General features: G+C 55.3%; 1 protein-coding gene across 1 annotated transcript in view; it reads left to right on the top strand.

Moving 5' to 3' along the window:
• CCDC33 (coiled-coil domain containing 33) overlaps window positions 1-25,754 on the top strand; it is a 120,539-nt gene that overhangs the window by 90,987 nt on the left and 3,798 nt on the right. The window contains 4 exon segments of the mRNA XM_031668480.1: window positions 23,926-24,091; window positions 24,399-24,487; window positions 24,715-24,846; window positions 24,937-25,030. Of these exon segments, the coding sequence (XP_031524340.1) occupies window positions 23,926-24,091; window positions 24,399-24,487; window positions 24,715-24,846; window positions 24,937-25,030 (481 nt within the window).

The following is a 25,754-nucleotide window of genomic DNA, read 5'->3' as shown; positions in this document are numbered from 1 at the left end:
TGGTGGAAGGGAAACGAAATTCCTCTTGTTCCCTGTTGAGTGGGAATTACTAGTTAGTGTGTGTGTGCCTGTCTCTCTCCAGGCTTGGCCTGGGGTCTCACCAAAAGGCACTGTGGGGCCCCAGGGCTAGTCCCTTCCCTGTCTGGACCTCAGTTTCTTTATCCGTATTAATGGAGTGAATGCCTCCCTCCAGTGAAGGTTGAGAAAGTCTTAGCGGTGTGGGGGAAAGAACGGATGGGATGGGTGGAGTAGTGAGTGGACTGGCCAAATCAGGGCCTGCCCTAAGTACCCAGAAGATCAGGCTCAGAGGAGATGAGAACGAGGTCACTCCGGGCAGAGGCCACCCAGGGAGAGAGAAAATTACTGCAGAGAGAGTGCTGGGCAGGAGGAGCATCAGGAGACATTGAGTCAGTTCTGACTTGAGGAGTCAGCCTGACTGACCCCTCCGCTCCTGGGCCTCCGTCTCCCCTCCTGTGGAGTGAGGAGCCTGGTCTTGACAATTTCCTCTTTCATCCCAGCAAACAAGGCAGGCAGAGGCGGGACAGCCTCCTAGTGCTGCTCCTTAGTGAAATGGCTGGTGCTGCCAAGTCTTGCTGTCCATCTTTAATTAAATGGTGGGTGGGCGAGGCAGGAGTGGAGTGCTCTCGGTAACTAAAGCCAAGATGATGAGGCCATAAATTGCTGAGGGCTTGAATCATCGATTGGTGAGAGTGAGGTGGACTATAGAACCAGAAGCGACTGGGAGAAAGAGTTGCTAACCTGGGAAATGGGGCTGGTCCCTTCTGTACTCTGCAAGCCCAGCCCAACCTTAGCACTCATTTTAATAACACTAAGTGTTCTCATCAAGATTCACTGAGCTCTTACTCTGCACCCAGAACTTTGGTCATAATCTCATGTAATCCTCGCTCCAGCCTGAAAAGGAACATACAATTATCATCCCCACTTCATAGGAGAGGAACCTGCTGGTAGCACAATAACCCTCCCAGGGCCACCAGACAAGACTGAGGGGGAGTCTTGGTCCAACACATGTCTGGGGTCTCCAGTCCAGTGCCTGAGCCTTGGCCGAGCCTGGTCACTCGGAGGTCAGGAGCCTGGTGAGCTTGACTCACCATCTTCCCAGCCTATCAGGGAGGAAGAGCTGCCTCAGTTTCCTAGTAAACACCAAGACAGGCTCTGTGGCTGCAGCCCCTACTCCCGGCCGAGGCCCACCTGGAACATTTGAGAGTACAAGCAAGGCCTACATACCATATGTCCAAACCCCAGGTAATTAAAATATAAATCAAGCAGAAGCTAGCAAACTCCTAAATATGTTCCATTCCTCTACCTCAATAAATACACCTTATGAACAACCTCAAAGAATTCTCAGCTTCCACACTGGCCCCTGGCAGTGTGGGGAGAGCCACTCCCAGGCCCCCACCCCTCAACCCCACCCGTCCCCTTTTCTTCTCAGCTCAATTTCAGTCCCACACCTATGAGACTTTGCGAGCTCTTTCGAGTGCATAAGGGTATACTGCCACCTGCAGGAGGACAGGCCCTGGAAGCAGGGGAGTGCCAGGATCCCAGTTACCCAGGGTGAGGTCTTAAGCGGGCACAGGCTCCAGGTGGGCACGTCCGCCTTGGGACCACCAACTCCTCACCCCATGGGGTTGTGCCCCAAGGAGGGCCAGAGCAGGACCTTCCAACCCACAGGGCCCAGGGCTGGAGTCCCTCTTGTCCAGGGCTAAAGGCAGAACTGTCCCTCCCCCAACCCTCACCCCTAGCTTGGTGACTCTATCAGGGTGCACTCCTGAGTTCAGATTAAATGTTTTTCAGTACAGTCCAATTTCCTCCTGACACACAGACTAGAATAGCCCAGTCCATGTGTGCAGACACACACACACACACACACACACACACATATTTGGTGCTAAATATCCAATCAAGTCCACAGATAATGGAGACCAGCCAGTTCACTCCCAGTTTAATCAGATAAAATGCTCATTCATCGGCTCCTGCCAGCGGCTGCCGTCCCCTCCTCAGGGCAGAGTCAAGGGGGCAGGGAGGGCCTGTGGGGGAAGGGGCTGAGACCCAAGTAGCTTGAGCATGTGGGCTGTGCCTTTAAATCTTCAAGGAGGGGGGACTGCGTTGCCCACGGGGGACTAATTATCCTTCAGCCTTTAGCCAGCTCTTACTCAAACAGACAAAAGGGGGCTCAGCAGCTCTGGTGGTACTGAGCCTCTGCAGCAGAATTTTTTTCACTCTCAGATATGCAAATCCACCTCCACAGGGTGGACCCTGGGGTTGGGCTGCAGAGGGGCTCAGGGATTTGGAAGGACCAGGAAGGGCAATGACAGCTGGACCCTCTCAGAGGACTAGTTTGGGACTGGAAGCATCTCGCTCTTCCTCCTCAGGCTGGGTAGGGAGCCATTCAGTAGGGAGCTGCCAGGCTGGTAGGGAGGGTCCTGTAGTGGCCAAGATGAAGACCCCACCCTCCTGCCTTCTCCTGTATGTGGGTGGAGGGTTTCTGTGGAGGGCCAGTGGGCTCACTCAGAGAGCTGGCTCAGGATCTGGGAGCTGACCGTCCAGATGGGGCCCTCCTGCCCACCTCAGCCTCCCTCCTGCTAGGACACAGCCACCAGGTGACCTGTCCCAAGCCCAAATCTAGACATGCTACCCCCTGCCCTGAACCCATGCATGGTTCCCTTGCCTGCAGCAGGAGCCCCTCAGCCTGATGGGCCCTGGGGCCTCTGAATCCCCTTCCTCAAGCCTTTACCTGAACCCAGAATATTCTACCCATGCTCAATGGCAGTAGTGCCTCCTCCCAGCTCCAGACCCGTGCTCCCAGCTCACTCCACCTTGTACCCCTCCCCCACCTCCACCCCCGGTGCCTGGCACGCAGTGGGTGCTCAGTAAGTGTGTGCCCACTGAATGCATAGAATGCCCCTTCCTGAGCAGCTTGGTGGACCAGAGGTGGTCTGGATCACAGAGGTGTTTGCCTGCTACTCAGCTCCCAGCCAGCACCTACAGGAACCTCAGTCTCTTTAGCTGGGAAAGGGGGACAGTGCTAGCCCTTACCCCCAGGCTGGCTGTGAAAACCTCACAGTGCCTGGAGCAGCTCTGTGAGCTATAAGAGCTTCTGGCGCCTTTTTTTCCACAGCAGGGAGTGAAGAGGACAGTGTAGGAGAGTGCAGAGGGTCTGGGAACCAGATTCCATCCCTCTCGGTCCCTCCAAGACCCTCATTACACCACTATAGGCCATTCACGCAGGGAATCTATTTATCCACTACAAATGGATCTGTGCCCCACCCATTCCAGACCCCCCAAGTCCTCCACCAGCCATCTCAACAGAACAACCTGGACCTTAAGAATGAGGGAAACAAAAACTCTGGGAGAAGCCGGCGCAGTGGCTCACGCCTGTAATCCCAGCACTTTGGGAGGCCGAGGCAGGAGGATCACTTGAGACCAGGAGCTTGAGACCAGCCTGGGTAACATAGTGAGACGCCGTCTCCGCAAAAATTTTTAAAACATTAACCAAGCGTGGTGACACATGCCTGTAATCCTAGCTACTTGGGAGACTGAGGTGAGGGAATTGCTTGAGTCTAAGAGGTCGAGGCTGCAGTGAGCCATGTTCCCGCCACTGCACTCCAGCCTGGAGGACAGTGAGACCCTGACTCAAACAAAATAAAAACAAAAACAACTCTGGGAAGATGGTCAGGAGGCAGGACTGGAGATGTGCTTGGTGCAGAAGGTCTGGCTAATCAGAATTTGAATTCTGAGGCTGGGTGCGGTGGCTCACGCCTGTAATCCCAGCACTTTGGAAGGCCGAGGCGGGCAGATCACGAGGTCAAGAGATTGAGACCGTCCTGGCCAACATGGTGAAACCCGGTCTCTACTAAAAATACAAAAATTAGCTGAGCATGGTGGTGCATGCCTGTAGTCCCAGCTACTCGGGAGGCTGAAGCAGGAAAATAGCTTGAACCCAGGAGACAGAGGTTGCAGTGAGCCAAGATCGAGCCACTGCACTCTAGCCTGGGCAACAAAAAAAAAAGAATCTGAATTTTGAGACTGACTCTGAGAGGCCTGAGGTGGTCAGGGGGCATCCTGAGAGACCCAGCGGGAAGGGTACCCACAGGCAGCGGGAGTGCTCCCCCCAGGAAGCCCCCTCCCTTCATTGCCACCTGCATCTGTGAAGTCTGGGCCCTGGATTTCCATTACCTGGGCAGTGGGCAAGGCTGAGTAGGCTGCAGAGAAGGTTCCCACGGGGGACTCTCAGGGATGGGGAGAGGGAAGTGTGAGAGGAACCATGGCCAAAAAAGGCCAGGTGACAGGCAGGGGAGGCGGGGGCTCTGAAAGGACCAACTGCCTTGAGGCTCAAGCCTCAAGAGGCAAAGCTGAACACAGGGATTACCAGGGTTCTGATGGCTGAAACACTTTGTGAAGCTCTGGGGTGGCCTGGAGTCTGGCAGCAGAGAGGTGGTTTCCGCAGCACAGGGCTGGGGAGGAGGCTTGTGGCCTAGGCCGGGGGCAGGACTGTGATTTGCCTGGACAGAGCACACGGGGCCTGTAGCGTAGGCCCGGAGGCAGGGTGGGTAGTCTCACCCCACCTCCTGCTCCCCTGTGACACTGAGCTTCCATCACCCTAGTCCCTTCCCCGACCCACGGTCCCTCCCAAGTCTCAAGATGGTCTAGGTCTCCTTGGATCCCCCAAGAGCCCCAAATGTCCAGACAGGGCTCCTTCTCCCAGGCAGAGACATGGCAGGTGCCCCCAGTATCTCTCCCCTCCACACCTCCACCCCAGTGTGTTCTCTCCTGGCCTGGATGAGGACAACAAATGGGATACAGTGGGCACACACAGAAATAATGAGAAGGAGGAATGTGAAAATGAGAGCCTAGAATTCAGGCCTGGAGAGCACAGTCATCTAAGGAGACGAGGCTCTAATAGCAGGATCTCAACCCCTCCAGTTGAAGATGACCAGGAACTGCATGTTTGTTAAACATGCAGTTTAACAAAGTTGGAGTTATTGTGGATCGTTGTACTAAGGAGGATGCAACCATGGGGAGTTGCGGGGCATCCCAGAAAGAGTGTGTGGGGAAGGACTTCACAGATTCAAGCTGGTGTTAGAGTATTTGGGGAAGGGTTTGAGGAAACAGGCTTTGCTCTGGGTTAGATGGTATCGGGAGGCTGGCTTAGAATCAGCATTCTAAGAGTGGGTAGGTGTCATAGGAGTTCTCATCTAGAAGGCAGGAATGATGGTACTAATAAAGAAGCAGCAGTCACTCATATTAACCAGGAAAGGGAGTTGGGTCATTTTTGGGGTTTGCACAGTGACTATGTTTTATCTGTGTTCACACACGTTACAGAGTGGTCAGAGCGTGGCCTGGTATGATGTTGCGAATGACATTCAGCAGCAGGACACCAGGGTCCAGCTGAGGCCGCCAGCTCCCGGTCACCAGGGGCCGCTTTTCTTTCTTGGTAGCTTCAGACAGCAACCGAGAAGAGATGGAAGGGACAGATGTTGCTCACACAGCACATGCCAGGCACTGTGCTCAACGTTAGATGGACATTGCTCACGTAATCTTCACCAAAGCCCTCTCCTCATTGTACAGATGAGGAAACTGAGGCTCAGAGAGGCAAGATGCTCATCAGAGTCCAGAATGACTGGCAAAACTAGAATGCAAACCCAGTTTATGTTCCCCTTGGTTCCAAAGTCCCTTTCACCCTCTTGCCCTTGCCTGAGGCTGAGCCTCTGCTCGCTCATCGGAGCTACGTGGTCCTGAATTGTGTCCCTCAGACACCCCTGCTAGGCACATCTCCCTGCAGGGTTTCAGCCCATCCATGGCAGGCCAGCCGCAGTGTCAGCAGTCACCCCAGCCCAGGAGGGTCCCCGTGCCTAGAGGTGTGAAGGGTAATGAGGCCCCGTAATTAAGGTTTCTGAAGACATGGCTGGTAGATTTATAGACAGGCTTTGTCAATAATTGTGCTACCGGCTGCAGATCCAGCGAGACATCGATAAGTGCTCGTTACAGCTTCTCCCTGCTCCCTGCTCCCTGCCCTGCCCCCGCACCACGCCTCCTGAGCCATCAGCCTGCTTGTTCACAGCGCCTATGTACACAGGCTTCGCTCAATTAATTTGCACTTGTTGGCGCCATCTGTTCTTTTCATGTGTCCTTATCAGGAGTGTGTGCGCCCTGCCTCCTGCTCAGATATGACAGTGCAACCCTCCTCATACATACAGGGGCTTCCTGGGCAGGCTCACATCTGCCCTCTCAGACTGGGCTCCTCAGGGTGGGACACTGTCTCCCCCCTCAGTCTAGGGCCCCTGAAGGCAAGGCCAAGTCTTCATCTTCCTTCATCTCCCCCTCAACACCCACAGCCTCTCTCTCTCTCTCTGCTGAGCCAAGCTTGGCCTGAGACCCTTGCAAACCCCTCTGAGTCTGACCCCACCTGGCAGGGCCTCAGCCCTCCAGAGGAAGCCCCCAGACCCCAAACCAAACCATGCCCTGGAAGGCTGGCTACCTCTGGGTGCTGGGAGGCAGGGCGTTGGATCTGGTCCCTGCTCTGGCTCCCATAGCCTGAGCTTTGGCAGGTTCCTGCTACGAGAACAGTGACACATTTGAGTCACAGGGGTGGGAAGGGGCTGAGAGGCTGAGAAGACACTTGGAAGTCTCTGTTTCTCTTGAGCAGCATTGATCAAGGGTGGTATAGGAGCCAAGGCTTGTACAGCTCCTAGAGTGGGGTGTGTCATGGCCTGGTGGCTCCAGGATGCCAGGGCAGGTGGCCCACTCAGATAACAGAAAAGGCAGCATCTCAAGGATGCCTTCCCTTGGCTCTCTCCCCATCCCAAGGTTTTGGGTCATTCTGTCTTCCAAAACGCATCTCAGTCCCTTCCAGTCCCAGCACAGATTTCTTTCTTTTCTTTTGTTTCTTTTTTTTTTTAAAGCTCAGGCTAGAGATGGAGTGTCACTCTGTTGTCCGGGCTAGGGTATGGTGGTGTGATCTCGGCTCACTGCAACCCCTGCCTCCCCAGATTCAAGCAATTCTCCTGCCTCAGCCTCCTGAGTAACTGGGATTACAGGTGCCCGCCACCATGCCCAGCTAATTTTTATATTTTTAGTAGAGACGGGGTTTCGCCATATTGGCCAGGATGGTCTCAAACTCCTGTTTGAGTTTGAGATCAGGTGATTTGCCCAGCACAGATTTCTAACCCTGGAGGGCTATGAATGCTGAGCTGGCCCTGCCACAGAAGTGCTAGGCAACTTCTTACCCTCTCTGGGCTCTGGGTGCTGCATAGCCATTGAATTTGTTTAAAGGCAACCAGACCTTATTCTGGGAGGGTCTTTGGGAATTCACAAGCATGCTTGGTGCCAGCATTCAGGCCCAGCCCAGTCCACTTTGCCTGCCTATAACAGGCTCGACAGCTGGGCCTTAGACTTGCATCCAAGGTCCCATGACTGAACCCTGCAGCCGCTCCAGTCTCATCTCCTACCAGCCCCTCCTCGCCACATGTCCTGTCTGCACTCCCGCAACGTACCAGGCTGCTGCTCACCTCCACACCTGTGCCCCTGCTGTTCCCTGTGCTAAGACTGTGTCCCCTCCTTATGCCTGTATCACCTAACAAACTCCTACTCATTCTTCAAAACCCATCTCCCACTCTGACATGCCCTCCAATACACCCCTGCCTGCACCCCAGGGTGAGGAGGGGGCTGGCTGAGGGGCTCCCCAGCTACTGCATTTGCCATACTGATATATTATGCCACACTGCCTGCTGTCACATCAACTAGAATACAAGCTCCTTGGGACAGAGACCCCAAGCTTTGGTCACATCTGTGTCTCCAGTGCCCACCACAGGGCCTGGCCAAGTGGGCCTGCCAAAGAGTGTATCCTGAACTGGGAGGACCTCAGTCCTTGGCCTGGGTGGGGGAAAGGCAGTGCTCACTTCTCCCCTGGAGATGAAAGGAGACACTCTCTTGCCACTCTGGCTGCCCACTTATAGGGTCATGACGACCTCAAGGCAGACAATGGATTCAGTTAGGGCAAAATGCAAACATACACTTTGGGGGTGGGGGGTACAGAGGAGGGAGCTTTAACCAAGCTCCCTGCCCACCCGTCCCCTGCCAGCCCCCTAGTCTGGACCCATCCCAGGGTCCCTCTGTGAACGTCACTGACATCATGACGAACCCTTTACTACAGATAGCTCCAAGCTTTGGTGGAGCACCTGGGGTGGGGATTTGGGGGTTGGGGAGGGGCACAGTTCCATGTGTATTTCAGGCCCAGCAGCATTCCTGCCAGGAGAGAGTTTTAGAAATGGAAATGGAGGGCTGTGTTCCCTCAGCACATGTCCCGCCTCCTGGAGCTGGCATCTCTGCCCTCACACGGCCCTTGTGCAGGGGCACAGAACCCCAGCTGCCCACAAGCCCCCTCCGAGGCTGCAGCAGAGGCCCACATCCAGGCAAGGTCCAGAGAAGTCTGACAACCTGTCAAAAGCAACAGCAAAAGCCATCTCAGCCCCAGGAGCCTCTCCTCCCCCACCCCCGTGTGTCTGATGCGGTGGTTTTATTGCAGGAAGTGAGGGCATTCAAGACAGCCTCAGAATGTATGAACCAGACCTGGAGCCGGCAGGGGTGGGGGACGCAGAGCAGCCGTGGGACTCCAGGAGACGGGTGTGGGCTCAGTGGAGACTGTTGCAGGGGACCAGGGAGGCATCTGGACCTTCTGGCTAGGCCAGCTTCAAACTCGAGTTGAGGGGAGGCCTCTCCCGCCAGCGGCTAAGCATGGCTGTCAACATCCTGCATGCCCCGCCCTGAGTTCAGCTGAGCCTCTGGCCCTGCAATAGGGAGATCCCAGCCCCGGCGAGTGATGAAGCATGAGCCCCGCCCTTGCGGACTCCAAGGCCAAGGCCAGTTGAGGACAGGAGAGCCAGCCCCAGGGTCCGGAGTGGAGGTGAAGACTCTGGAACCAGCTTACCCACTCCAACAACTTCCCTAGCCTCCTTGTGCCTCACTCTCCTCCTCTGTGGAATGGGCATGAAGGTGGCTACTTCATCAGGTGACTGGTGGTGAAGTTAGACCGATCTATTTAAGGTAGTTAGAACAGTGCCCAGCCTGTGGTGAGCTCCTGTCACCTGCCTGGTGCAGGCTCTAGAAATTGAGAAAGGAAGCCAAGAAGAGTGGGAAAGCCTTTTGTTAGGAGGTGGGCTTTGCAGAACAGATCTGCAGCAATGGGGGAAGGTGACCCCATCCTGTAGGTGGGAGAACTGCGTGAGCAAAGGCACAGAGGCCGGATGACCTGAACCTGTTTGTTCCCCCAGAGGTTCTGAGGCCGCGGGAAGTGGCTGGTGCGGGAGTGGCTGGTCCGAGGGGAGCTGCGCTATTAAGTGTGGAGGGGGAGGGGGTCAGGAGCAAGACCACAGGGACCTTGACCGCCAAGCTGGGTGAAGGAAGTGTGAATAAAGCCCCAGTGCCACCAGGCATCTCTGTGCTGCCCTCCTCTCCCTCCCCAGCCCAGCCTGGCTCCTGCCCTGTTTCCGGGGACCCCCTGAAGGAGGACATCCCTTAGCCCCACAAAGAGCCCTGCCCTAGTCTCCACATAGTAATTGTCTTGTGTGTCTCACCCAGTGATAAGGGGTGAGTAAGGGACAGGGAGTGTGGGCTCTTTAGCACCCGTTTTATAGATGAAATGCCTGAGACCAGGCGGGAGCCCTTGGGGCCTCCCTGGCTTCAGGGGGCAGGCTCAAGCCCCTCAAGGGTGCGGCTCCCCTCCCTCTCAGCAGCCCACACTTGGTCTATGTCCGGTGATGGGTCCCTGAGGGTCTGCTCGGGCGCCCCTCCGGTCTCCCGCCAGAGCAGAGCTGGAAGACAGCCATGTCTGGGGCCCGGCTGAGCTCAGTGCATGCCTCTGCGTAGTGCATTATTGATGGTGCTTCTAATTGTGCGTTTCCCAAAGTCTACAGGCCTTTGATGAAAAATTCATGGCACGCCCGAGGATGGGAGCAGACTCAATCGATTGGCGCACAGCAGGCGGGGAAAGATGGGGCCCCTCGCAGGGAGGGGTGGTGAAGCCTGGTCTGGAAGGCTTCTTACCCCAGGATCTTGGGGACAGCAGGGGACACACACCCATTTCCCTGGTGGGGAGCCTGAGGGGCAGGAGCAGGAAGACCTAAGGCCCACATCTCAGTGCCACCTGGTGACTGGTACCATCAAGGGAGGATGGCCAACTCTACCATGGGCCTCCCCTTCATTTCCCTGGAGGGGTGCTAGACCCTCCAGAGTCCCTCATGAGAGTCACACAGAGGAGGGAGTAATATTTCTGGAGCCACTCTTATATGCCAGGCACTGCTCAGAGCTGTACACTCACAGCCTCATTTAATCCCCAACAGCGTTATGAGATGGGCACAGTGATGCACTCCATTTTACAGAGGAGAAAACAGGCTCAGAGAGGTTAAGTGACCTGTCCAGAGTCACACAGCTGCTTAGTAACACAGCCCACTATCTTTCCACTTCACCAGGCCCACTCAAACAACAACTAATGGGAGTATGGGGATTGTCTGGTGCCACTCCCCTGCCTGTCCCTATTGTTCAGAGGAAATGTCCCCATTAAGAAAAAGTGGAGTGGGCCAGGCGCAATGGCTCACGCCTGTAATCCCAACACTTTGGGAGGCCAAGGCAGGTGGATTACGAGGTCAAGAGATCGAGGGCATCCTGACTAACACAGTGAAACCTCGTCTCTACTAAAAAAAATACAAAAAGAAAAATTTAGCCAGGTGTGGTGGCGGGCACCTGTAGTCCCAGCTTCTCAGGAGGCTAAGGCAGGAGAATGGCATCAACCCAGGAGGCGGAGCTTGCAGTAAGCCGAGATCATGCCACTGCACTCCAACCTGGGAGACAGAGCGAGAGACAAAGCGAGACTCTGTATCAAAAAGAAAAAAAAAAGAAAACGTGGAGTAAGTGAAACCTGAGGCCTGCAAATGAGAAGAGGAAAGGCACCCCTGCAACACTGAGAGAGGCCAGAGACCCCCAACCCTGTGCAGAGTGCTGAGCTGGGCACCCAGCAGCAGGGGCGGAGATTTTGAAACGGGTGGAGGTGACTGTCCTGGCTTGTCCAGTCAGGGATCATTATTGTGCCACCATTGAGGCAACAAAGAACACTGTCAGTCATCCATTCATTCATTAAACAAGTAAACAAATATTTATGAAGTCCCAGTGCTCATCAACATCTTGCTAGGTCCAGATGGAGGGCCCTATCATGAAAGGCTTTGCGACCAAGATTGTCTGGGACAGACAGGCTGAACCCAGTTCAGCTGGGGAAAGGCAGGCAGGCCCCTCCGTACCCCAGGAGGGGGTCTCAGCAACTCAGGCTGAAGCTGTTTATATCAGACGTTCTGCCTTCGTGACCAACGCTGTTTCTAGGTGGCGGGCTGGCTTGTTTGGGTTTGTTTTTTCTTTGCTTCCCAGTGAGTTTCTTTCAAAAACATCCACCCATGTCTCAGCTGAACTAAAGAGAAAGGAATTTGTCCAGAGCATCAGGAAAGCAGACAGGGGAAAGCCCCAGGAGCCAGGCGTGGGGCCCTAAGCCACACTGCAGCTGCAGGGAGGAGAGTGAGCCCAGCTTGTGCTGCTGTGGGGTGGGGAGGACTCCTGAGGGGACAAAGGGGAAGCGGGGAGCAGAGAGACTAAGGGGAAGCGGGAGGAGGAGACTCAGGGACAGAGGGTGAAGCTCAGTGGGAGAGAAAGGGGAGACGGGATATGGGGGTAACCAGGAGGCAGAGAAAGTGGAGAAGAGAGTGGGGAGTTGAGGGGGAGGCAGGGACCAAGGTGTAGCCAAAGGCAGGTGAAGGAGGAGGGATACTGACCCTGGGCCAGGGGAGTCAGAAGGCCTGAGCCCTGAAGGGCCCCACAGCCCTCCTCGGCCCTGCTGTCTCTGTACTATTCTATGGCCAAGGAGTGAGTCTTGCATTGTTTCAGCCACCCCACCCAGACACCCCCCACCCTGGAACAAAGGGGAAGTGGCCCCATGGCCTGCCTGCTTCCGCTCAGGGCTGGGTTTGGTCACCAGGCAGGCACTTGTTGTAGCAACGGTCCCTGGGGACCTATCCTGGGGAACAGGACTGCTAGCAGTAAAGATGGGGGAGCCAGGGCCCCCATCCCCTCCAGCCCCCAAGGCTGCCCCAGACCTCATTGACAACCTCTCTGTAAGTCGCCCCCTCACCCACTGGTTCTGGGAGGATGGGTTGTGGCTTGCCTAGCAGCAGGTGCGTTGGGGTGTGTTGCCCAGCAACCAGTAGAGGTGTTCCCAGAGCCTCTACAAGTGGGAGGCAGGGTGGAGAGGACCAGGGCTTTGACTGTTAGATGCCCATGGTCACAGGAATCTTTTGCAGGGCCCCCAGCTCCAGCCTGGGCCATCTGAGCCCACACAGTAAACCAGAGAGGGAGTACAGAAGGGCTTCTGGGAAAATCCCTTAAAGTGACCGTTGCCTCCTGCTAGTCTGGGCCCTACCTCTGGCGTCTTGGAGGTCCAGCCTCGGATCCTAGAAAGGGACTGAGCCTGGGCTAGCCTGGGAAAGCTTGCTGGTAGTGCATGTGTGATGCCGAGCTGTGAGGAGGAGTGGGTGTGGCAGATGGGGCATCCAGTGGAAGCAGTAGCCTAGGCCGGGGGCTGGGGCCTCCCGGGGAAGTGCTAACCTTTCTGGTTTGGGCCCCAGTTGCCAAAGCATTTCTTCTTCCCCTTTGGCAAGAATCCCAGAGGACAACCCCAACAAGGATCATTCCCCACAGGGTGCAGATGAGTAGGCACGAAGTGGGCAAGGGCCTCGCTTCAGGTCGTTCAACAGCTGTGGGCAGAGGCTGGATCAGAACCCAAGGTTCTGGGTTCCAACCAGGGCTCTTCCCCCACCCTCCGTGGGGCATTCCTGAGGCAGCAAAGCTCTAACCAGGGAGGATTCTGGCAGGAGGTGACCAGTGGGGAAGGGTTCTTTGTGGAAGAGTGAACCGGGCCTGTAAAACCAGGACTGGGGCCTGCCCCTCACCACCCGCTGAATGCCCAGCCCTGTACTTCCCTGACTGAGAGCAAAGGCTGGCCCCAATCCGCTGTCAGCAGAGGCTGGACTCTGGCCCAATACCCAAGGAGTAGTGACTGATGGCCTGTCTTGGGATAGCCCGAGGGTCTTCCTGGAAGAGGAGGGCCCAGAATGGAGCCTTGAGGGTCGGGCAGGGTTCAGAAAAGCCTGAGAGGGGAAGTAGGAATGGGAAGCCAGCATCCTCCAGGAAGCCCTGCCCCCACCCCAGCCCAGCCGGTCTCCATTGTCCTGGCCGGGCCCAATTAGCACCTGGCTCCTGCAGGGGCCAATTAGACAGGGGCTGAGGTCAGCGGCCGGCCAAGGCCCTGCCACCCCTCCAAGCTTCACCCAGCCAAGCACAAAAGCTTTCTAGGCACCATCTCTGCTGCAGCAGGAAGGGAAAGAAAGAACAGAAGAAAGGGAAAATGCACTCCTTTTGTTTCTTTGCCATAACCTTGGGCTGAACAAAGAAGCGACTGCCCCCCCTCCCTGGGAGGGCAGCTTCTGTGGAGCAGGAAGTCTGTTGTAAACAGCAGTTCGCACAGACTGTTGTGATTGGGAGGCCCAGATGACATTCGAGGGGAACCAGGAGCAGAGACCTGGGGTGAGCAGGGCCCTGGTTCTAGAAACTCCTGTGACTCCCCACTGCCCTCTGTTCAGAAGCAGAGCTCCCGGGCCTGGCTGGGGCAGACAGGTGGGCCTGCTCCAGCTCTCTAGCCACAGACCTGTGTACTTTGCTGCCTCCAAAGAGCCCAGCCCACATGGGCCTCCACACCTTCCCTCGGTGTTCCCCACCTCTCAAGTCCCACCCAATCCAGTCAAATCTCACCTGCACCTCAAAGGCCCAGCTCCACCCCTCCTCTGTAGGATCCTGTCCCCAACCCCACCCCTGGCCTTGACTTGCACTCCTAAGGTGTGAGCCATGTCCCATGCAAAGCCTTCCTCCCACTGGGAACTTCTGAGGGCAGGGGTCTCCCCACCCCCACAGAACTGAGCTTAGGGGTGCAAACAGCAGCTGCAAGGCCCTGCTGGGGAGCAGGTGGAAGGGAGATATATGCCAAACAGAGCCCAGAATGGGCTTGGGAAGTTGGGGCCACCCTGGAGGGGTAGCAGGTGAAGGGGACCCACCAGTGCCATTGTCTCCTGCAGGCTCCCACCCCCATCGCACAGACCACCTTGCCCTCACCTCCCTAACCCTGCCCTCTGTGTCTCAGGAGCGAAACCTCTCCCGCTGGGCAATGCTCTTCCCACTTTGATATCCCACCCAGCCAGTGAGGCTCTCAGTCCTTCCTCGCCTGCCCTCTGGTGGTGATGAGGTTCCAAAGTGAATGGAGGGAAAGAAAGAAGCTTGTTCTCATGGCCAGTGGGTTCTATTGTCCTTCAGTGGGTGGGAAGGGAGCTTGGCTGGATGGGCAGTGGCAAAGAACTGAGAGGCCAGGGACCCAGTAGCATTGGCCCGTGTGCTTCTGGGAGTAAGAGGAGTTCTTAGCCATGGTGAGCCCCGACCCCTGGGAAAACACTAGTCCCTTTCAGCAAATTTTCAGGCACAACTTTCATCCTCCTCGACTTGTCCCTGAGATGGCCCCTCAGAACTGGGCTTTTGCTCCCTGGTCTCTGGAACTGGAGGAGGCCAGCACCAATTTGCAAGCTGAATTTTCCATTGTATTTTAAAGAAATGTGGTTAATTCGCTTTATTTTATTTTATCTTATCTTATCTTATTTATTTATTTTTGAGATGGAGTATTGCTCTGTTGCCCAGGCTGGAGTTCAGTGGTGCCATCTCAGCTCACTGCAACCTCCACCCCACCCCCACCCGCCCCCTGGTTCAAGCGATTCTCCCACCTCATCCTCCCAAGTAGCTGGGATTACAGGCACCCACCACTACGCCCAGCTAATTTTTGTATTTTTAGTAGAGATGGGATTTCACCATGTTGGCCAGGCTGGTCTCAAACTTCTGACCTCAGGCGATCTGCCTGCCTTGGCCTCCCAAAGTGCTGGGATTACAGGCATGAGCCACTGTGCCCTGCCTAATTTTTGTATTTTTAGTAGAGAGAGGGTTTCACTATATTGGCCAGGCTGGTCTTGGACTCCTGACCTCAAGTGATCCGCCCGCCTTGGCTCCCAAAGTGCCGGGATTATAGACGTGAACCACCGCACCCGGCCAAGAAATGTGGTTATTCCGTTTAAAAGTATTGGGAAATTTAGATTAGCCAAGAGAAGCCTCTCTGATATTCAAAGGACACCTGCAGGAGTTCTGTCTGGCAAATTTGGCAGGAGCAGGGTCTGGGTCAAAGGATTTGCCAGAGTAAGGCAGGGAGGCAGGGAGCCCCTTCCCTGCCATCAAGGTCTTCAGGAGCTAGAGGGGGAGCACGTGGGTGGCCCTTGGCAGATGGGGATTGCCAGGCTGGTGTGGACGAAGAACGGCTTCTGGACAGAGGTAGGGAAGGCTTTGAAGATAGGGGCCCAGAAGGCTGGGCCCATGGGTGGAGTGGCCAGGGCTGAATTCTGAAAGGAGGTCTAGCTGTGCAGGGAGAGGTAGAAATTCCAAGTTGGAAATTTACCATGAGGCCCAGTGGGAGCCGTTGGAGGGGTCTGGAGGCCAGAGAGGATGTTCCAGTTACCTATTGCAATAGCAAACTACCCCAAAATGTTATCAGTTAAAACGAGAATTTTTTTCTTTTATTATTACATCTCATAGCTTTGTGGGTCAGGAACTCAGCCACGGCACAGCAGGTCTGAGTCCTCAGCTGGGACAACATACGGGGAGGGGAGGGAGCAGCCAGGGCTGGGTGGGCCTCGCCCTCTCCTATACACTTAGTTTGGGCTTCCTCACAGTCTCAGGGCAGCAAGAAATTAGCAGCTAGCAAGGAAGAATTAGGGTTACTGCAAGATGGGTCTCATCCCAAGCCTCTGTCATCACTCAGCTCCAACATCTTCCCTGGAGCTAACCCAGGACAGAGGCCCCAGCCCAGGTTCAAGATTCACTGAGTGACTTCAGGCAAATCTCTGCACCTCTCTGGTCCCAATATCAGAACTTCTGAGATGGGAATTCCAGGCTAGAGGTCTTGGAAGGCTGGCTGGACCGCCTGGAGGAAGGACATGTGCTCCTGGAACTGGGGAGAGAGACAGCCCCGCACACACCTTCCCCACAGTATGAGCTGTGGGCCACACAGGCTGAAGCTGGGTGTCTGTGGGAGGCGGCTGCCCTCTGCCGGCTGCAAGGCAAACCACATGCAGATGGCCTGGGCCTGCCAGCGATGGATCCTGGGGGTGTGGGGAACCCTGAGATTGGGTGGCTGCCCAGGGAAGGGGACAAAGGAGAGGGTGTGTGCCTGGTCCAGCAAACCCATCTGCTGCACCCACTCCACCACTAGCCAGACTGCCACCCACACTGCCTCAGACCCAGCAACCTGTCTCAGGGCTCCTTCCCTGGGAGAGTGAAGCCCCTCCCCACTCCTACTCCTGCTCCAGCCCATATCTCCCCTATGCATCCCTCCCTCTTACCTTCTAATTCTCCAGGAAATCCTCTCTCTCCACCACTATGCCTCTCCTTGAGCCTATGTTCCTAGCTACCTTTGACCCTTCTCAACCTCACTGTCCCTTCAGACCTTCCCCACAGCACCCAGCATTCAGAGCACTGGCCAAGGTCACCTCCTCCAGGCCACACCCAGAGGCTGCCTCTGCAGTTCTGGAAGCTGTTGAGCCTTCTCTCCTTTTTCCAAAATTCTTTTAAATTGTGAAATGTAACCCATTTCACAATTTAAGAAAAATTGCATTGAACATATAGAACATAATTGTTATAAATTATTATATAGCAAATGTCCATGAAACCACTACCCAGGTCAGGAAACAGCATCACCAGCATCCTCACGCCCCTTGTGCCCCTCCCACCCACACCCCTCATCTCCTGGATGTAATCACTCTACCAGCTTTCTGTCCTTGCTTTGCTTCTTTACTTTTTTATTATTTATTTATTTATTTATTTATTTATTTTTGGGACAGAGTCTCGCTCTGTCACCCAGGCTGGAGCGTAATAGCATAATCTCAGTTCACTGCAACCTCCGCCTCCCGGATTCAAGTGATTCTCAGGCCTCAGCCTGCCAAGTAGCTGGGATTACAGGCACCCACCACAACACCCGGCTAATTTTTGGGTTTTTGTGTAGAAACAGGGTTTCACTATGTTTGTCAGGCTGATCTTAAACTTCTGACGAAGTTTAAGCGACCTGCCCGCTTCAGCCTCCCAAAGTGCTGGGATTAAAAGAGTAAACCAGCCCCGTGGCTCACGCTTGTAATCCCAACACTTTGGGAGGCCGAAGTGGGCAGATCATGAGGTCAGGAGTTCGAGACCAACCTGACAAACATGGTGAAATCCCGTCTCTACTAAAAATACAAAAAACATTAGCCCGGCTTAGTGGCAGGTGCCTGTAATCCCAGCTACTCAGGAGGCTGAGGCAGGAGAATTGCCTGAACCCGGGAGGCGGAGCTTGCAGTGAGCCAAGATCACGCCACTGCACTCCAGCCTGGGCGACAGAGAGAGACTCCATCTCAAAAAAAAAAAAAAAGTGTTAGCCACTGCGCCTGACCTGCTTTGCTTCTTTGTACTGTCGCTACTTGAGCATGCCTCTTGAATCGCTCTGGCCTAATTTTTCTATTTTTACCTTCATGGAGAGGGCACCATGACATATGCATTGCTTTGCACACAGCTTTTTTGCTCGCCTTGATGTATGTGAGGTGCACCCACATCATGGTTTCTTCATGTTCTGAAGTATCCCGCTGTGTGGGTCTCCACCTGCCCCTATCTCTGCCCCATAATTCCTTACTCGCCCGCCAGTTCTTTTATGTTTTTATGAAGGTGAGTTTTGCTTTGTGTCCCATTCAGACCATCTCTAGCGGTGGGTCCATCACCATCACCCAAGCCACAAGACTCAAGCGGAAGGTAGTCGCCTTGCTTTTGAAACCCTCTGCAGCCTTGGCCTTGCCAGCCTGCTCTCGCCACTCTTCCTCCTACCTCTCTGTCAATTGCCCTAGTCCTGAGAGCTCCTCTCCTACCACCCCTTGTCCTTGACCCCCCTCCTCACTCCACACTTCCCAGACACTGAAAATCTGCTCCCTTCCCAAGGCTCCAATGGAACCAGGGCTGTCCTGCCACCTGTCTCCCACCAGGATTCACTCAAGGCTTGATCACCATCAGCCACTGCTGGCCTCCTGCACCTGAGGCCCTGCAGGTACCTCACCCCTAACACGCTCCTCCCCCTAACCCAGCTCCCCCTCCTTCCCACTCCAGACCTGCACCTCCTCCACCCAGAGACCCCAGGCTCATCCTCTCCTCATCCCCCACCGCCTCCTTTTTCCCACTTCCTCCTTCCCACTCCAGGCATGCACCTCCACCAAAAGGCCCCAGACTACTCCCACTCCTCCCACTCCTCCCCCACCACCTCCTCCTCCGCACTGCAGGCACGCACCTCCTCCACCCAAAGACCCTAGCCCCTCCCAACGCCCCACCCCGCCATCCCTAACCCTCCTCTTTGTTGTTCACTTCACTCTGTCATGCTGAGTCCTCCTTCGTCTGCCTCCATCCAGCAAGGGTCCCTGGCTCCCTGCTCTGGGCCTCCATTCATTTCTCTGTCCATCTTGAGTGTCCAGAGGGGTCTTGCCACAACCCCTCTCCAGCTTAGGCCTTCCAGTGGCCTGCAGGATGGAGTCCAAGCTCCTGAGGTTGGCCACACCCCTACTCACTCCCCGACCCGCACTCTGCCCTCCAGGAAGTCGCCGGCTTTGTTCCTGATCATACACTCTCTCTCCCCCTTGCCTTTGCCACAGTCTCTCCTCTGCCTGAGAGGCCTCTCCCCTACCCCGGGTAACACCTGCTCACCTCCTAGAGTCAGCTTAGGTTATCACCCCCTCCAGGAAGGCTTCCTAGACCTGGGGCTAGGAAAAGAGCCTCCCTAGGCCGGGCGCGGTGGCTCAAGCCTGTAATCCCAGCACTTTGGGAGGCCGAGACGGGCGGATCACGAGGTCAGGAGATCGAGACCATCCTGGCTAACACAGTGAAACCCCGTCTCTACTAAAAATACAAAAACTTAGCCGGGCGAGGTGGCAGGCGCCTGTAGTCCCAGCTACTCGGGAGGCTGAGGCAGGAGAATGGCGTGAACCCAGGAAGCGGAGCTTGCAGTGAGCTGAGATCCGGCCACTGCACTCCAGCCTGGGTGACAGAGCGAGACTCCGTCTCAAAAAAAAAAAAAAAAAAAAGAAAAGAGCCTCCCGTAAGCTCTCCTCTGTCACAGATGTCACTGCCATCTCCTCGGTGTAGACGGGAGACCATCGCAGGCAGGGATGGTCTGGGCTGGTCTGGGTTCCATGGCCCCAGTGTGGACATGGCCTTCAGCAATTGCTGGTGACTGCTGCTTCCAATGTAGCCTTTACACTGAGTCTCTATGACCTTGGGAACACTACTTCCAATCTCAACTTCCCCATTTTACAATGAGTTTATAAGGACCCTAAGTAGCCACAGGTGTCATTGGATGCAGTGCCTCAGATTCTGCCAGAAGCACTTCTTATTTTGGTGGGAGGGCGGGGGTGGGTAAGGGTTAAGCATTAACCCTTTAGGCCTCCTGCACTCAAGGCCCTGCAGGTAACTTACCCCCAACACAGCCTCCCTACCAGCTCCTTCTCCCCACTCCCAGCTTAAAAACAAAGACAATCACCACTCCTCCTCCTTCGTGGAAACTGGTTCTCAGTTTCTATGAAATGGAAGTAGTCACATCATCATATCTTCTGTACCTACTGCCCAGGGTTATAATAAGAACCATTAAAAATGTGGGGGCAGGCAGAGTGGCTCATGCCTATAATCCCAGCACTTTGGGAGGCCAAGGTAGGAGGATCACTTGAGGCCAGGAGTTCAAGACCAGCCTGGGCAACATAGCAAGGCCCCATCTTTACAAAAAATTTTAAAATTAGCTAGGCATGATGGCACACACCTGTAGCCCCAGCTACTTTGGAGGCTGAGTCAGGAGGACCACTTGAGCCCGGAAGTTCGAGGTTGCAGTGAGCTATGATCATGCCACTGCACTCCAGCCTGGGTGACAGAGTGAAACTCCATCTTGGAAAACAAGATAGCACTCAGAAGGTGGTGGAGGAAAGGGAGATGCTGTTGCCAGGCACCCTGGGTGCCAGAGCCTGGGCTGGCACTCGTCATGCCCCCTGTCACTCCACAGCAACCCCCCTTGAGGTGGGATGATTTTCCCATTCCACGGATGAGGATACTGAGGCTCAGGGAACAGCTGCCCTTCCACAGCCAAAGCGAAGGTGTCGGTGCAGCAAAGGCCACCAGCTCAGTGGCAGTGGGGCAGTTCAAACCCGAGAGCTGGGTCTTGGTGGGGGAAGGGCAGTGTCAGTGGGTAAGGAGAATGCAGTGGGCACTAGGGTCAGGCACAATGGCTTTGGAGTCAGTCCTTCTAGAGGAAGCTCAGCCCAGAGACAAGACAGGGAAGTGGCTGGTGCCTGACCCTCCCCCACAGACTGGAAAGTGGGGAGGGGGCTGGAGGGGAGGGACTGGAGCAAGGGAGGCAGCAGGACCACAGCAGGAATCTGGGCCATGCTGTCCTTCCTGTTCTCAAGGCTGGGCTGTGACGCAGAGCATGACCCTGGGGGTTGGGGAGGTCCAGCTCCAGGCTGTGGGGAGCGGTCAGGGCCGCTCATCTGTAGGCAGTGTCCTCCCAGCTGCTCAAGGTCCCTGCTGTGTGGGTTGGGGAAGCCCAGGAGGGAAAACAGGTCCTTCAGGTTCCCACAGATGTAGAGGGAAGAGAGGATAGAGACTGAGGGGTAAGGGCCGAGATCCCTCTCCATACCCTGGGGGAGCCCTCTCTCTCAGAGAGCAGCCAGGCTGGATCGGGAAGGGGATAGGCACCTGTGGAGGCCTACAGGACTAGTCTCCGAGGAGTGGAGTCCAGCAGGGACCGTCTGAGACAGGGACGCAGCCTCACCAGAAGCCATGCTCTCCCTCCATCTCCTTCCTGGCTCCGGGCCCCAGCTTTCTTTGTCTGTCAAGGCAAGGTGTTAGTAACAGAGCTCTGGACCAGGTGCGGTGGCTCATGCCTGTAATCCCAGCACTTTGGGAGACTGAGGTGGGCAGATTACCTGAGGTCAGGAGTTCAAGACTAGCCTGGCCAACATAGTGAAACCCCATCTGTACTAAAAAGACAAAAATTAGCTGGGCATGGTGGTGAACGTCTGTAGTACCAGTTACTTGGGACGCTGAGGCCAGAGAATGGCTTGAACTTGGGAGGTGGAGGTTGCAGTGAGCCAAGATTGTGCCACTGCACCGCAGCCTGGGTGATGGAGTAAGACTCCATCACAAAACAAAAATAAAAATAACATAGCTCTGCTCATGCTCCAAAAAAACTGAGTTGGAGAACAGGAGGGTCTTAGAAAAGATCACCCTCTGAATCAGAAGAGGGGGTGATCGGACCCATGGGGTGAGCTGAAGAGCTGGCAGCCCCTTCCCACAAGACTCACCCCATGAGCACGCACACAACCCAGTTATGGACAGGATCATATTCATTTGCCACATGCACTTTCCTTTCACAATAGAGCGTGGCCATCTCTGTGTGTCAGTACAATAAAATCTAGGTCATCTTTTGTGACCACAGCCTGTGATCCAGAGACTGAGCATGCCCTCATATAAGACTACAAGCTGTGCTGCAGTGAGCATCCCTGCACGCATTTTCCTGGGTGTGTGTGCGTGTTTCCCTGGAAGCCAAGAAACCCCATTTGGATACTGCTGTAATTGTCCAGGGCAGACATGCTAAGATCTTGAACCGGGCTGGGCAAAGAAAGAAGGGACCAAATTTCCTTTGCCAAAATATCATGTGCTTCTTTTGGTCAGTCCCCTATCAGTAATGGGCTGCCATAAATTGAAGATTTAGAGCACAGCAAAGGAGGGGGCTGGGATTTAGAGCACAGCAAAGGAGGGGGCTGGGAGCTCTGTGGGCCGCAAGGAGGAAGAGGAAGGGGTCTGACCTGTTGATTAAAGCAGTGATTAGAATAGAATGGGTGTGGAAGAGAGCAGCAGCCTCCAAATTATACCTGCCTCGGCAGGGGCTTGACGCACCAACTCTGAGCCTCACAGCAATACCAGGTATCTCTGCATGAGGACTCTGAGGCTCAGAAAGGTAAAGGGGCCTGGCTGAGCTCACACTGCATGTGAGTGGCCAAGCTGGCCTGCTGATCTGGGCCTGACTGCAAAGCCCTGTGTGTGTGTGGTCTCTAGACAGAGTCTCTGCATTAACAATGCTGTCTGAGGACACCAGATGGGCAGATCTGGAGGAGCCAAGACCCGGAACTCAACAGGGGCAAGTGCTGGGGAGATGGACCTGGCACTGGTGCAATTACAGGGAGCCCAGCCAGAAGGCTAGACAGTGGCAGGTGACAAGTGGTGTCTGGTGGGCCCCTGCTGCCAGGAGAGCCCTGCTCTAAAAGCCATGGCCTGCCATGCAGCAGGTGGGAGGCAGTGGCTGAGAAGGCGGGCCATATCCGCAGTCAGCATGAGGCCCAGGTGGGAGTTGGGGGCCAAGCTCTGCTTCCTGGAGGCGTGAGTCCCCACCCGTATGTACACAGCCTCCCACAGCTTCAGGAAGCCCACAGCCACCAGGGCTCAGCAAACTCAGGAGCAAACTGACTTCCCCACACCCATTTCCTCCCCTGTCCCTGCTCCTACCTGCTGTTCCTCCATCCAGATCTCTCTGGTTTCACATCAAGGTTGCAGTGAGCTATGATGGTGCCACTGCAAGATCCTTTTCTATTTTGAGCTGTTCAGATTTAAGAAACTCCCTTTATGAAACTTTATAAATAACAGTAGGGAATTTCTGCTTATAAAACAAATGTATATAAATATAGCCTATTAATTTTTCTGTATATATATGTACATGGGTAGGCATGAATTTTTCTCTCAATTGGGGATCGCACTGGTAGTTCCTTTTTGTAGCCTGCTTTTATCACTTCTCAGTATACTGTGAAGTGTCCATGTGTGGAGGCCTCATGGCGGGATTGCACCGCTCTTCAGAACACAGGCTCAAGTCCCTGTAGGCCTGGATTTCAGACCCTGGCTCTATCACTCATCAGTTTTGTAACTGAGCAAGTTACTCGCCTCTCTGAGCCTTGGTTTCTGCATTGGTAGAACAGGGATAATAGTACCTATCCACGCAGGTCTGATGAGAGGACTGAGGGAGGGCGCATAAAAAGCTTAGAAGGCAGCCTGGGACACAGTGAATGCTCAATGAGCATCAGACATTAGGATTGCAGTTGTTCCTGACCTCATGGCTGACTCCAGCCCCCTAACCCCCACCTCATACCCCACATCCTATAGCTGGATCCCAGCCTCCACCCTGAGTGCTAACCTGGGTCTCCCAGGGTGACCTGGGGTCATCTGACTACTGAGTGGCATCCAGTGGGATTTCTGAGAGGTTCTTCCCTGCGTTCTCAGTGACGTAAGGAATGAGAGGAATTAGAAGAGGGGGAAGGAGGAGGGAAAAGGTGAAGAAATGGCTATGATTGAGCCAGACCCTGCAAACCTGGCCCTGGATCTTCTCAAGTCTCCATTGCCCATAGGCCTCCTCCCCTGTGTCCGCGCCCGGGATTTCCCCCTGAGTTGGTATCACAGGATGTGATATGGCCCCGGGGAGAGAACATTAGTGTGGCTGCCCTCACATGGCCAGGATGGGTGAGGATCAAGTCATAACCACCCCTCCAGGGAGTTGCTAATACTTAGGGCCATGGCTTGGGGCTCCTGGTGCTCACTGGCCTTGGGGGGGCCCACTGACTTTCAAGTGTGGATGTGGATGTGGGACCAGGGTTGCTATAGGACAGTGGGCTCAGCTCTGGGCTCTGGGATCCACAGGAGATGAACAATTACCGGCGGGCCATGCAGAAGATGGCAGAGGACATCCTGTCTCTGCAGAGACAGGCCAGCATCCTGGAAGGAGAGAACCGCATACTGAGGAGTCGCCTGGCCCAGCAGGAGGAGGAAGAGGAGCAGGGCAAAGCCAGTGAGGCCCAGAACGTGGGTGAGGATGTACAGGCCACCAAAGGCACCCGGGCTTCTGCCTGGGCCCAGGCTCCAGGTTGTGCAACAGGGTGGCGGGGTGCTTTTCCCAGATGTACATGCAGCTGGACTCTGGCAAATAGGAGCCCCTCGCCCACAGACACTCACACAGTCCCTGCCCAGCTGGGTCCCCTCAGGGATGGGAAACAGAGAATCCAGTCCCGTCCCAAGCCCTGGGGCCGAGGGTATCTGCCTTCCTGCTACTGACCATGCTGATTTGAGCTGGGAGAGGCTTCCTCCCTGAGCCGGCTCCCCAACCCACCTAACAGTGTCCATGAAGCAGAAACTGCTGCTGAGTGAGCTGGATATGAAGAAACTGAGGGACAGGGTGCAGCATTTGCAGAATGAGCTGATTCGAGTGAGCTGGGGCTTGTGGGGGCAGAGGGGAGGGAACTATGGTGGGGAGCATCTGGGTGAGAAGAGTCTGGGAGGAGAAGGGAGAACAGGCACAGAGGGAATGGAGGCAAAGAAGAAAGGGGACCAGACCAGTGGAGGACTCAGCAGAGGCGCCGAGGTGGACTGTCAGGGCCAAGGTGGACTCCCAGGCACCCATTCTCTCCCCTTCTCTCCTCCCCCATCTCACAGAAGAATGATCGAGAGAAGGAGCTGCTCCTTCTGTATCAGGCCCAGCAGCCACAGGCTGCTCTGCTGAAGCAGTACCAGAGCAAGCTGCAGAAGATGAAGGGGCTGGAGGAGACCGTGCGGCACCAGGAGAAGGCAGGTGGCAGAGGGGCTGCCCCCGGGGCCCACTGATGATGGCAGAGTAGGGAGCCCCTGGGCCAGCCCAGCCTCTGCTCTGCTCTCCAGGTGATCGAGAAGATGGAGCGGGTGCTGGAGGACAGGCTACAGGACAGGAGCAAGCCCCCTCCTCCGAACAGGCAGCAGGGAAAGCCCTACACGGGTGGGTCCACACTCTGATGTGATCAGCTCCCCAGTTTCTGCCCCACACCTGGAGGCCCTGCCTTCCTGGAGCCTCTCAGCTTCAGGAGAACCTGTGAAGAGGTCCCCTGCACTCAGTTATGTCTGTGGGCCTGGGAGACCCAGGATTGCACTGCTCCCTTCCTCATTCAGGCACCTCATCCAGAGATCCCCTGAGCTCCCTCCTTCCCTGGAGCCCCTCAGAACACAATCGGGGTGCAGTGTGAGCCAGGCTAGAAAGAGGCTGGCCCTCCAGAGGAGAGCCCTGCAGACTAGCACAGCAGAGAGGGCCTTCCCCAGAAGAAGGGGCAACGCTTCCCAGCTCCTAACCCCAGGATCCGTAGAATTCTTTCCCTGTATCTCCAAAGATTCTGCCTCTGCAAAGCAAACAAACAAAAATATTTTGATTAAATCAATGATTTGAGACCAGCCGTGATGGTTCATGCCTATAATCCCAGCACTTTGGGAGGCCAAGGTGGGCAGATCACTTGAGGTCAGGAGTTCGAGACCAGCCTGGCCAACATGGTGAAACCCCACCTCTACTAAAAATACAAAAAGTAGCCGGGCATGGTGATGGGCACCTATAATCCCAGCTACTTGGGAAGCTGAGGCAGGAGAATCACTTGAGCCCGGGAGGCAGAGGTTGCAGCGAGCCAAGATTGTGCCACTGTACTCTAGCCTGGGTGACAGAGGGAGACTCTGTCTCA

This window comes from Papio anubis, chromosome 7, assembly GCF_008728515.1.
Source record: "Papio anubis isolate 15944 chromosome 7, Panubis1.0, whole genome shotgun sequence".
Classification (NCBI taxonomy): Eukaryota; Metazoa; Chordata; class Mammalia; order Primates; family Cercopithecidae; genus Papio; species Papio anubis.
Note: the sequence above shows the minus strand (reverse complement) of the source record. Positions and strands in the feature narration are given on the sequence as shown.